General features: G+C 51.3%; 1 protein-coding gene across 1 annotated transcript in view; it reads left to right on the top strand.

The window, feature by feature from the left end:
- Window positions 1-11,454, top strand: part of man2b1 (mannosidase, alpha, class 2B, member 1) — a 48,228-nt gene extending 36,774 nt beyond the window's left edge. The window contains exons 17-24 of the mRNA XM_087983110.1: window positions 3,797-3,915; window positions 4,507-4,608; window positions 6,048-6,135; window positions 6,569-6,649; window positions 8,088-8,324; window positions 9,165-9,314; window positions 10,036-10,138; window positions 11,156-11,454. Of these exons, the coding sequence (XP_087839236.1) occupies window positions 3,797-3,915; window positions 4,507-4,608; window positions 6,048-6,135; window positions 6,569-6,649; window positions 8,088-8,324; window positions 9,165-9,314; window positions 10,036-10,138; window positions 11,156-11,265 (990 nt within the window). The 3' untranslated portion in view covers window positions 11,266-11,454. The remainder of the gene's footprint in view (window positions 1-3,796; window positions 3,916-4,506; window positions 4,609-6,047; window positions 6,136-6,568; window positions 6,650-8,087; window positions 8,325-9,164; window positions 9,315-10,035; window positions 10,139-11,155) is intronic.
- Window positions 11,455-12,533: the final 1,079 nt, after the last annotated feature.

The following is a 12,533-nucleotide window of genomic DNA, read 5'->3' as shown; positions in this document are numbered from 1 at the left end:
AGTGCGGCGCTCCCTCAGCACTGACCCTCTGGCAGTGCGGCGCTCCCTCAGCACTGACCCTCTGGCAGTGCGGCGCTCCCTCAGCACTGACCCTCTGGCAGTGCGGCGCTCCCTCAGCACTGACCCTCTGGCAGTGCGGCGCTCCCTCAGCACTGACCCTCTGGCAGTGCGGCGCTCCCTCAGCACTGACCCTCTGGCAGTGCGGCGCTCCCTCAGCACTGACCCTCTGGCAGTGCGGCGCTCCCTCAGCACTGACCCTCTGGCAGTGCGGCGCTCCCTCAGCACTGACCCTCTGGCAGTGCGGCGCTCCCTCAGCACTGACCCTCTGGCAGTGCGGCGCTCCCTCAGCACTGACCCTCTGGCAGTGCGGCGCTCCCTCAGCACTGACCCTCTGGCAGTGCGGCGCTCCCTCAGCACTGACCCTCCGGCAGTGCGGCGCTCCCTCAGCACTGACCCTCCGGCAGTGCGGCGCTCCCTCAGCACTGACCCTCCGACAGTGCGGCGCTCCCTCAGCCCTGACCCTCCGACAGTGCGGCGCTCCCTCAGCACTGACCCTCCGACAGTGAGGCACTCCCTCAGCACTGACCCTCCGACAGTGAGGCATTCCCTCAGCACTGACCCTCCGACAGTGAGGCACTCCCTCAGCACTGACCCCCCGACAGTGAGGCACTCCCTCAGCACTGACCCTCCGACAGTGAGGCACTCCCTCAGCACGGACCCTCCGACAGTGAGGCACTCCCTCAGCACTGACGCACCGACAATGCGGCACTCCTCAGCACTGAACCTCTGACAGTGCGGCACTACGTCAGCATTGACCCTCTGACAGTGCCCACTCCCTCAGTACTGACCCTATGATAGTGCGGCATTCCCTCAGCACTGACCCTCCGACAGTGAGGCATTCCCTCAGCACTGACCCTCCGACAGTGAGGCATTCCCTCAGCACTGACCCTCCGACAGTGAGGCACTTCTTCAGCACTGACCCTCCGACAGTGAGGCACTCCCTCAGCACTGACCCTCCGACAGTGAGGCACTCCCTCAGCACGGACCCTCCGACAGTGAGGCACTCCCTCAGCACTGACGCACCGACAATGCGGCACTCCTCAGCACTGAACCTCTGACAGTGCGGCACTACGTCAGCATTGACCCTCTGACAGTGCCCACTCCCTCAGTACTGACCCTATGATAGTGCGGCATTCCCTCAGCACTGACCCTCGGACAGTGCGGCGCTGCCTCAGCACTGCCCCTCCGACAGGGCGGCACTCCCTCAGCACTGCCCCTCCGACAGGGCGGCACTCCCTCAGCACTGCCCCTCCGACAGGGCGGCACTCCCTCAGCACTGCCCCTCCGACAGGGCGGCACTCCCTCAGCACTGCCCCTCCGACAGGGCGGCACTCCCTCAGCACTGCCCCTCCGACAGGGCGGCACTCCCTCAGCACTGCCCCTCCGACAGTGCGGCACTCCCTCAGCACTGCCCCTCCGACAGTGCGGCACTCCCTCAGCACTGCCCCTCTGACAGTGCGGCACTCCCTCAGCACTGCCCCTCTGACAGGGCGGCACTCCCTCAGCACTGCCCCTCTGACAGGGCGGCACTCCCTCAGCACTGCCCCTCTGACAGGGCGGCACTCCCTCAGCACTGCCCCTCTGACAGGGCGGCACTCCCTCAGCACTGCCCCTCTGACAGGGCGGCACTCCCTCAGCACTGCCCCTCTGACAGGGCGGCACTCCCTCAGCACTGCCCCTCTGACAGTGCGGCACTCCCTCAGCACTGCCCCTCTGACAGTGCGGCACTCCCTCAGCACTGCCCCTCTGACAGTGCGGCACTCCCTCAGCACTGCCCCTCTGACAGTGCGGCACTCCCTCAGCACTGCCCCTCTGACAGGGCGGCACTCCCTCAGCACTGCCCCTCTGACAGTGCGGCACTCCCTCAGCACTGCCCCTCTGACAGGGCGGCACTCCCTCAGCACTGCCCCTCTGACAGGGCGGCACTCCCTCAGCACTGCCCCTCTGACAGGGCGGCACTCCCTCAGCACTGCCCCTCTGACAGGGCGGCACTCCCTCAGCACTGCCCCTCTGACAGGGCGGCACTCCCTCAGCACTGCCCCTCTGACAGGGCGGCACTCCCTCAGCACTGCCCCTCTGACAGGGCGGCACTCCCTCAGCACTGCCCCTCTGACAGGGCGGCACTCCCTCAGCACTGCCCCTCTGACAGGGCGGCACTCCCTCAGCACTGCCCCTCTGACAGGGCGGCACTCCCTCAGCACTGCCCCTCTGACAGGGCGGCACTCCCTCAGCACTGCCCCTCTGACAGGGCGGCACTCCCTCAGCACTGCCCCTCTGACAGGGCGGCACTCCCTCAGCACTGCCCCTCTGACAGGGCGGCACTCCCTCAGCACTGCCCCTCTGACAGGGCGGCACTCCCTCAGCACTGCCCCTCTGACAGGGCGGCACTCCCTCAGCACTGCCCGTCTGACAGGGCAGCACTCCCTCAGCACTGCCCCTCTGACAGGGCGGCACTCCCTCAGCACTGCCCCTCTGACAGGGCGGCACTCCCTCAGCACTGCCCCTCTGACAGGGCGGCACTCCCTCAGCACTGCCCCTCTGACAGGGCGGCACTCCCTCAGCACTGCCCCTCTGACAGGGCGGCACTCCCTCAGCACTGCCCCTCTGACAGGGCGGCACTCCCTCAGCACTGCCCCTCTGACAGGGCGGCACTCCCTCAGCACTGCCCCTCTGACAGGGCGGCACTCCCTCAGCACTGCCCCTCTGACAGTGCGGCACTCCCTCAGCACTGCCCCTCTGACAGGGCGGCACTCCCTCAGCACTGCCCCTCTGACAGTGCGGCACTCCCTCAGCACTGCCCCTCTGACAGTGCGGCACTCCCTCAGCACTGCCCCTCTGACAGTGCGGCACTCCCTCAGCACTGCCCCTCTGACAGTGCAGCACTCCCTCAGCACTGCCCTTCTGACAGTGCGGCACTCCCTCAGCACTGACCCTACGATAGTATAGCACTCCCTCAGCACTGACCCTACGATAGTATAGCACTCCCTCAGCACTGACCCTCTGGCAGTGCGGCGCTCCATCAGCACTGACCCTCTGACAGTGCGGCGCTCCCTCAGCACTGACCCTCCGACAGTGCGGCGCTCCCTCAGCACTGAACCTCTGACAATGCGGCACTACGTCAGCATTGACCCTCTGACAGTGCCCACTCCCTCAGCACCGACCCTATGACAGTGCGGCGCTCCCTCAGCACTGACTCTACCACAGTAAAGCACTCCCTCAGCACTGACCCTACGATAGTATAGCACTCCCTCAGCACTGACCCTCTGGCAGTGCGGCGCTCCATCAGCACTGACCCTCTGACAGTGCGGCGCTCCCTCAGCACTGACCCTCTGACAGTGCGGCGCTCCCTCAGCACTGACCCTCCGACAGTGCGGCACTCCCTCAGCACTGAACCTCCGACAGTGCGGCACTACGTCAGCATTGACCCTCTGACAGTGCCCACTCCCTCAGCACTGACCCTCTGGCAGTGCGGCGCTCCCTCAGCACTGACCCTCTGACAGTGCGGCACTCCCTCAGCACTGACCCTCTGACAGTGCGCCGCTACCTCAGCATTGACCCTCTGACAGTGCTGCAATCCCTCAGCACTGACCCTCCGCACTCCCTTGGTGCGGACTGTCCAAAGTGTGTGTGTGGTAGTCCTGCCGGGCTGTCTGGTTTGGGAAATGGGATAGTGGGAGGTTATTCCTCGCGGGATATAGCCGATATAATGTATTCTTTTTTTTAATCCGTTTTGAAGACGGATTTATTCCAGGAAGTTTATCAAAATTTTTCAGCGTGGTGCTCCCAAGTTGTTCGGCTGTACAAAGACCAGCAGTTTGTTGAACTCGAGTGGACCGTGGGGCCAATTCCAGATGGGTAAGTATCCGGAATTCCTATAGGATACAGCCAGGGCTCAAGGTGGACCTGGGAACAGAGCCGCTGCCTATTGCTGGTGTGTCAGGGAGTGCGAGTGTCCCGCACTGTCAGAGAGATTCACTGTGGGGTCCATCTTTAAACACAGCAGCTCCAGGGGATAGTGTCATAGGACCTCAGCTCTATCCCTTACCCTCTGACGTCAGTGTCGGCTTAATTTCGACAAGGGGTAAACTCACCGGAAAACATATGGTTATTTAGGAGGCTTGTGAGGGTAGATGTGGAGAGATTTTCTTCTTGTGGAAGAGTCTAGGACCAGAGGGCAGACTCTCAGAGGAAGGCGGTCGCACATTTAAGGCAGAGATAGGGAGGAATTTCTTCAGAGGGGAGTGAATCTGTGGAATACTTTACCGCAGAGAGCTGTGGAGACTGAGTGATGACGCGTATCAAGGCTGAGATAGACAGGTTTTTAAGTCTAAGGTGGAGTTAAGGATGATCATTGAATGGTGGAGCGGATTTGATGGACAGGATGGCCTACTCCTGTCCGTATGCCTTGGGTTTAATTCTGTTTCCATTCTCTCTCTGAAACGTTAGTGATGGAATTGGCAAGGAAGTTATCAGCCGCTTTGACACGTCGTTAAAAACCGAGGGCATTTTCTACACGGATTCCAACGGCAGAGAGATCCTCACCCGGAGGTAAGGTGGGAAATTCCCGATGGAAACAGTTGCCTGGAGAAGTGTAGTCATTGACTTCCAGCCACCAGCTGATGCTGTGGATGAAACTCCTGTTGTTTAGAACCTGCAGCTAACTCCCTCAAGAGCTGCATTTCTATAATATCGTTCTTGACTTCACAACATCCCAAACTGCCTTGCAGTGAACTGAGTTCTTACGAAATGATGCTGCAATGAATGAAGCATAGCAACCAGTTTCTACAAAGCAAGCTCCCACAGACAGGAAGGACAGAGGGAGGTGATGGCCTACTGCTGTTATGGCTTGACTATAAATCCCGAGACCCAGGCAATGATCTTGGAAACCCAGTTCGAACCTCACTATGGCTGTCCTTCCTGGGTCTGGCCTACATGTGACTCCAGACCCATAGCAATGTGGTTGAGTTTAATTATCATTTAGGCAGTAAATGCTGACCCATGAATGATTTTTAAAATGAAATGTTGGTTACGGAGTGAATTCTGGCCACAGGGCCTGATACAGCCCTGCAAGAGACAGCAGCAGGATCCTTCGTTTAATATCTCACCTGATTGATGACGGTCACAGCTCAGTACTCGGATGGTCAGCCTGGGTTCAGAGGGCAGAGGTTACCGCTGAGTCACAACTGACCGTGTGTGAAGTGAAAACTCAAATCCCGTCAGCCATCAATATCACAATCCATGTGGGATCTGCTGCAGAGCTGCCCAGTGATTGGGCCATTCACATTATCCAATGGCAGTCAAAGAACAGGAATGTCATAAAGCATTGGGTGGGGTGGGGGGGGTGTCTTTGGGGGAAATATGTCACTAATCATCTAAACGAGTATAATGGTACTGTCCCCATCTCTGGACCAAGAGACCCAGGTTCAAGCTCCACCTGCTCCAGACGTGTGTCATAATATCTCTGCAGCATAGGAAGTTGAGGAGTGACCTTACAGAGATTTATAAAATCGTAAGGGGCTTAGATGAGGTTAATGATGAGGGTCTTTTCCCTAGGCTGGGGGTGTTCAAACCTAGGGGTCATGTTTTTGTGGTGAGAGAAGCAAGATTTAAAAAGGACATGAGGGGCAAATTGTTTCCACAGAGAGTGATTAGTGTGTGGAATGAACTGTGGTGCATGCAGGTACAGTTATAATGTTAAAAGACATTTGGATATGCCCATGAATAGGAAAGGTTTAGGGGGATATGAACCAGGAGCAGGCAGGTGGGACTCGTTTAGTTTGGGGTTATGGTCAGCATGGAATGGTTGGGCCGAAGGGTCTGTGGTGCATTGGGACTTCCTGTATCGCTGGATTGGGAAATCTAGGTTCAAGTCCCTCCTGCTCCTGACGTGTGTACTGATATCTCGGAAACTGATTGACAGGAAGGAGAGAGAGTGTTTGTTGAATCTATGCTGTATACTGCATTCTAACCTGTCCTTGTGCTCCAAGGAGAGATTATCGACCGACGTGGAAACTTGAACAAACGGAGCCTGTTGCTGGAAACTACTTCCCGGTGAACAGCCGGATTTACATGAAGGTGAAAGCCTTGTTGTATTTCAGCTTTAACCCCACAGTCTCACAAGGGATCCTACACCACCACCCCCTGCTCCCAAAACCATTCACAGCAAAGCAGTATTCTCGACTCACTGCCTTTGTTGGGGTACAGCCTATGGGCATACTCTCACCCTACAGTATATCTCCTCAATGTTTCCATAAAGTATCAACTAGCTATTCCACCATTGTATGCATCACATCCAATTGTGATTCTGCCTTCATTCCCAGCCCCGCGCGCGGGCGGGCGCACACACACACATACTCCCTCGCTGTAAGGGAGACAGGCGGAGGCATGGTCCCAGCTAACGATCTCTCTCCTGCTCTCACAGCAGCTGAGATACGCTAATTTCAATGGCCACTGTTTTGGCACACAGCCCCTCTGCAGGTTTGAAATGTTGGTACCTTTTCTAATTCAGGACAGCAAGATGCAGTTGACTGTATTGACTGATCGATCACAAGGAGGAAGCAGCATCAAAGATGGGTCCTTGGAGCTCATGGTAAATCTTGTTCAGTTATTCCCCTCTTGAGATGGATGGGGGGGTGGGGGTGGCAGAAGGATTGTGAACAAAGTAAGCGAAGATGGAATTGAGAGCAATAGCTTTGGTCGCAAATAGCCCATTCAGTGGTGAATTCGTTAATTAACTCATCCTGGTGATAGAAGCTGTTATTTATATTTAATTTATTTTAAAGTTGTGAGTTTGATCTGTCTATGAGGGGGTTTAATGATTAATGTACAAATATTTTTATAATCATGGTGATGTATTGTAACACAGTATGGGAGAGAGTGACTTCCTGGGGAGTAATGCGTTTTTGTTTTCAGTGGGTGAGTTTTATGAATAAATATTAGGTTTCTGTTGAAGATTCTGGAATTGTTTGTTGGCTTCGGGGAAAATCTCAGAGCTAGAAGGAAGCCATTTTGGAATTGGTCAGTTTTGCAGGAGGCTTGGCTGCAGCTGGGTGTGTAAGACAGTTACTCCTAAAGAAGGGGAAGAGTTTAGAAATTGGTTACCTCAGTGTAGTATAACCTTCCAGACCAAGCATGTTGGTTAAAACACCAAAGGGATTATTTGAAGCCAAGAAAGTCTAGCCTCAGTTGTATGATGATTCAAGGATGAGGTTATTAGATTAGTCATTTAAGTAATTGAGACAGAGGTTCTTGATTACTGAGGGGATCAAACTTTATGGGGAAAAGGCAGCAGCTTGGGGTTGAGAAACACGTGAGCCATACCAGAATGGTAGAGCAAACAGAATGGGCCAAATGACCGAATTCTGCTCTGACATTTCATGGTTTTTATGAGGAATTGAAGCTCCTGTTAAACTACAGAGAAGGTTTTTCTCTTTAATTTTGAAAGCTGTAGGTTTGTGTTTTGTGTAAATAGTTTGGTTTGTTCCATTTTATTGTTTTTGTGTTCTATTGTTAAGTCCAAAGCTGTAGCACTGTGTGTTTGCGTTTCAGTGAAAGACCAGCTCATTATAATTTTTATCAAGCTCGATTTCAGGCTGGGATCAGAACAATCCCCTGTAGGGGGAGATAGTGGGTCATTTACCTGTCTTTAAGGCAGAGACTCTGGGTTTGATTCCCACTCCTTGGTTTTCAGATCCTGGAAAATGTGCTCATAAAGCAGATAAACTGGGTGGGTAGCAACCTGCAGGTTCTTGAAGCACACACCAAGGACAGACACTCAGAGGGCTAGAGATTCCCAGGCACCAGTGCGATGGAAGGAAGGTCGAAAGCTTCTGGGATCCTACGGTGGGGGCTGGCTGTGGGTTAGATTGGTCCTTACTGTATCGGGGGAAACAGGGATTTAATGCCTGCTCCAGCTGTGATGGGGTTGGAATGAGTGTTGATCGGGTGTTAGCCTGCCCTGAATAGGGTGAACGATGACCCAGCAACCAGACTCCTACGTTACTGACATTGTGCATTTATCACAACAGGTTCACCGGAGACTGCTCCGCGATGATAACCGAGGTGTCGGGGAAGCTCTGTCAGAGCCGGGTTACGACGGCAAAGGGCTGGTCGTACGAGGAAAGCACCTTGTCTTTCTCGACACAGTCAATGCCTCTGCTGAACTCCACAGGCTACAGGCACAGGCAGAGTACATGGCACCATGGACAGTAATGGCCCAGGGCACAGGGACAGCTTACAGCTCCCGGCCGAAACACATTGCAGAGGTAATCCAGCTCCTGGCTTGGTCTACGTGTCTGAGGCCAGGGAAATGGAAGCTCAGGCAACAGAGTTACAGTGGTGTCTACTTTAATATCGGTACTCATGGCCAACACTGCAGGAGAGATGCTGCTTCCTGTCAATAACCAGTTCCTCTGGCTCATACTTTGGTATCTCAGCTGTAACCACAGTCCACATTAATATCTACCAAAAGATCTGTGGATAAGAGAGAAGGCAGAGGCACAGCCTGACTTTAATTTACTGTAAAAAAAATTGTTTCTTGAAAGAGTTTGATTAGGTTGACACTCGAGAGAAGCCAGACCTAGGATTTAGAAATAACGGTCATTAATAAACCCAATGGGAAATTCAGGAAAACAGTCTTCATCCAGAGAGTGTGGAATTGAGTATCCCATGGACTGCCTGAGGAAAATGGCATTAACTGTGATTACGGGGGAGAAAGGATGATAGTGTGTTTGGGGAGGGGTCTGCTGTTTCTATGTTGTAATCTCACTGATACAAGTTCATTAAGATGGCATGGTGGCTCAGTAGTTAGCATTGTCTGTGTGGAGTTTGCACATTCTCCCCATGTCTGCGGGGGTTTCCACCTACAATCCAAAGAAGTACCAGTTAGGATGAATTGGCCATGCTAAATTGCTCAGTGTTCATGGATGTGTAGGTTAGGTACATTTGTCAGGGTTAAATGTAGAGTCATGGGGAATGTGTTTAGGTGGGACACTTTTTGGAGAATCAGCGTGGACTTGTTGGGCTGAAGGCCCATAGGGTAGAAATTCTAAGATTACTTTCTCTGCTATTCCTGTGACCTTTGCTTGTTTTCTGAACATTTCCAGTTCTCGGCCCTGAAGGAGGAGTTACCCCCTAACGTCCATCTCCTAACTCTGGCTCAGTGGGATTCCCAATCCTTCCTCATCCGGCTGGAACACCAGTTTGAAATGGGGGAAAGCAGTGTCTACTCCAAGCCCATCACTGTGGATCTGGCTGTAAGTTCCCTCGTTCTGGTTACGGTAGGGAGGAGACGACAAGAGGAGGGAGAGCCAATGCCATTAACTGATTTGAAACTCTAATCCCCTCTCTCTGGAAGATAAGAGACCAGGATAGGATCATAACATGAGCCCTTCATTACATCTATCCTGTATAAACGCTAGACAGGGTTATGGGGGATGGAATGCGTGAAACGAATTAAAGTATTTATTTAGTCAGCTATGATCACATTGAAGGGCTGTACCGGCTTGATGGGCCAAATGGCCTGATCCAGTTTCTTTGTACCAAGCTCCATGCCAGAGCAGGAAGGTTTTGACCTGTACACCACTGGCTGGGAAGCAGAGGCCTGTGGAACACAGCCAAGTCGAGATCGGGGACAGTCTATGACAGACTTGTTGTTAGAATCATCTGTAAAGCTCTGGCCCATGAGATACCAAATCCTGACACACACACCCATTCTGAGAATTCCCTCTGGTGGTAGGCCTTGAGCAGACAGAGTCCCTGCCCTCAGTCGCTCTAAAACAACTCGGAATAAAAGGCATGGTTTAATTGTTACTGATGCCAACGGTGATCAAATACCCTGCTGTACTCTCTTAACCCCACTCTGAGACTAGCTGCTTAGGGCCATCCAGCTAGAGAGCAGAATCAACAAGGACATGGGAAATGTCTGATTGTACACCGATGGCCTTACCCTGGCTTTCTCTCTGCTTCTCCCTTCAGAATTTGTTTTCTACTTTCAAGATCATTTCTGTTGAGGAAATGTCTCTGGGCTTCAACCAGCGGAAAGAGGACGTGTCTAGACTCAAATGGAGAACTGGACCAGGTTGGTCGCCCAGCCTCTGGGTCAGAAACACACTGCCTTGTTTTCACTGTCCTGCTCCACCTCATCATCCTGTCCCCCAGTGGCTGTATAGAAAACCAAAAGCTGTTAATAAAGACAGGGGGTTGGGGGAATCAAATCTGTGATTTTAGTGTAGGAAAATCAATTAAAAGGATGATGTAAAAACAGATTAATTTCTAACTCGGGGGGGGGGGCAAAACAGACTGAAGGTTTATTGGTAAAATCTCAAGAACAGATAGAGTATAATCCAAAGATTAAGGCATACTGGCCCCTCTAGGGAAACAGTCAAGATTCAGCTGTTTAAAGCCCTGGTTAGAGGATACAGATTGGGAGCACACCTCAGCAAAGATATCATGTCCTAGTGCAGCACGGGTTTAAAAGAACAAAGCCTTGATTTCGAGCAGAGAGTAAACAAAGTCTGTATTCCCTTAAACAGAGAACAATAAATCATGATTTGATCCAAGTTTAAAATATCAAAGTAAATGAAGAGGATTGACACAAATGTGTTTTTGCTGGAGAGTTAAACAGCAGAGTCTAAACATTAGAACGAAATTAGATACACTTCTATAGTGAGGATGACGGTTTAGAAATCTGTTCACAAATGGCGATTGATGGCAATTATTAATTAGAAATCAGATTGGTAGACTTCTGTAGGCCAAGAGGAGATGGGACAGAGTTAGGTCGCTCTCTATCTGAAGGCTGAAGTGTTAACTGCTCAACTTCTGTACTAATGATTGATGTGGAATATGAAATACTGTCAGGGGGTAGTTGGATTGAATAGTCTGATTCCATGCTGGAGGATCAGCAGGTCTAGCAGCATCCAGGTAGAGAGAAAAGAGTTAATGATTTGAGAGTTCAGTATGATGATTCTTCACAACCACAATCAGACTCAATGTTATCTCTTTCTCAATCATTTGCAGTATTTTCTTTCTATTTGACTTGTCTCTGTGCTGCATGTTCTAACTAATACTTTGATGGTCTTCTCTTCCCACCTTTCAGAGAAGGACAGTGTCAAGTCAGCTTCCAGCTGTAAGGATAGCTCCAAGCACGAGGTGGTCCTCAATCCAATGGAGATCCGCACATTCCGTGTTCGCATCCAGTACCTATAACCGCCCTATACTGGGAAGAGAGGGGAATGTGGGAATACTGTGGACCAACCAATCAAGCACATGGAAAGTCCAAATCTGTCCACTGTGTGGTTTTCCCAGGGACAATGTCATTGTCAGGTTGGCGTCTGCTGCTGTTTTCATACTTCACTCGATGATGCCTTAATATGACAGATGACTTTATCATCATCTTCTGTCTTCATCCAAGCGCCCAGCCACATTTGGGAGTTTGTTCACTTTTTAATACATTTGACGGATTAGGCTTCTATCTACCAATCAATCAGACCTTGTTCCATGAAAGAAAGTGAAGGAAACTGCCTGGATTCCAATGTAATTAAAAACGCTTTCTTGTTCCCCCACCCTGTAACATTGATCATGTGCCTGTACCCAGGTCCCAATCCTGTAACTGAGAACATCTCCACTTTAATTGGTGACTCTTAAAAGCACCAGTGGAAAAGCTGCAAGCCTCCCATTCAATTAAAAATCAGTTTAAAGAAAACCTCATGATTCAGCTATGTAAGTGAGGGACAGTGCAATAAGTTTCCATACTACTGCTTTTGTGAATGATGTGTGAATGGAAGTTTTTAAAAATCCTTTTTAATTATGATTAAATTTGAATTATCAATGCAGTATTCAGGACTATGCCTTTGTGATAAACACATCAATTTCTGTTACTACTACTTCATAGAATCCTTAGAGTGTGGAAACAGGCCATTTGGCCCAACAAGTCCACACTGACGTATTATCCTACATTTACCCCTGACTAATGCACCTAACATACATATCCCTGAACACTATGGGTATTTTAGCATGGCCAATTCACCCTAACCTGCATATCTTTGGATAGTGGCAGCAAACTCCACACAGTGACCAAAGGGTGGAATCGAACCTGGTTCCCTGGCGCTGTAAGGCAGTAGGGCTAGCCACCCCATTTCTTGTATAAAATTTGGTCAATGTTTTGAAATCACAATAACTTAATTTGAAGTTTTATTGAAACATCAGTAGTCAAGTCTGCATATCTAGTGCTTGGACAGAGAAAGTACGGAAGGGGGAAAGAACTCGTTCCGTCTTTCTCCTGAGGGAGACCACATTCTGAAACAAGCAGCAGCTTTCGACAAAGGGAACTCCCTTTTCCTGAAAGTGATCAATTTTACCAGCAGGTCTTCCACAGGGAACAGGACATCCTGAGTGTTTGTTTATCGGATTTGTCAGCTGCATAGAATTCAGCGAGAAAAGTAAAAGTGCAGTTGGATTACTCCAATCTCTAGCCC

This window comes from Chiloscyllium plagiosum, unplaced genomic scaffold (genome assembly GCF_037043375.1).
Source record: "Chiloscyllium plagiosum isolate Xiang-an unplaced genomic scaffold, Cpla_swu_hap1 HiC_scaffold_45, whole genome shotgun sequence".
NCBI lineage: Eukaryota > Metazoa > Chordata > Chondrichthyes > Orectolobiformes > Hemiscylliidae > Chiloscyllium > Chiloscyllium plagiosum.
The sequence above is the reverse complement of the archived record's forward strand: the minus strand, read 5'-3'. Positions and strand labels throughout refer to the sequence as shown.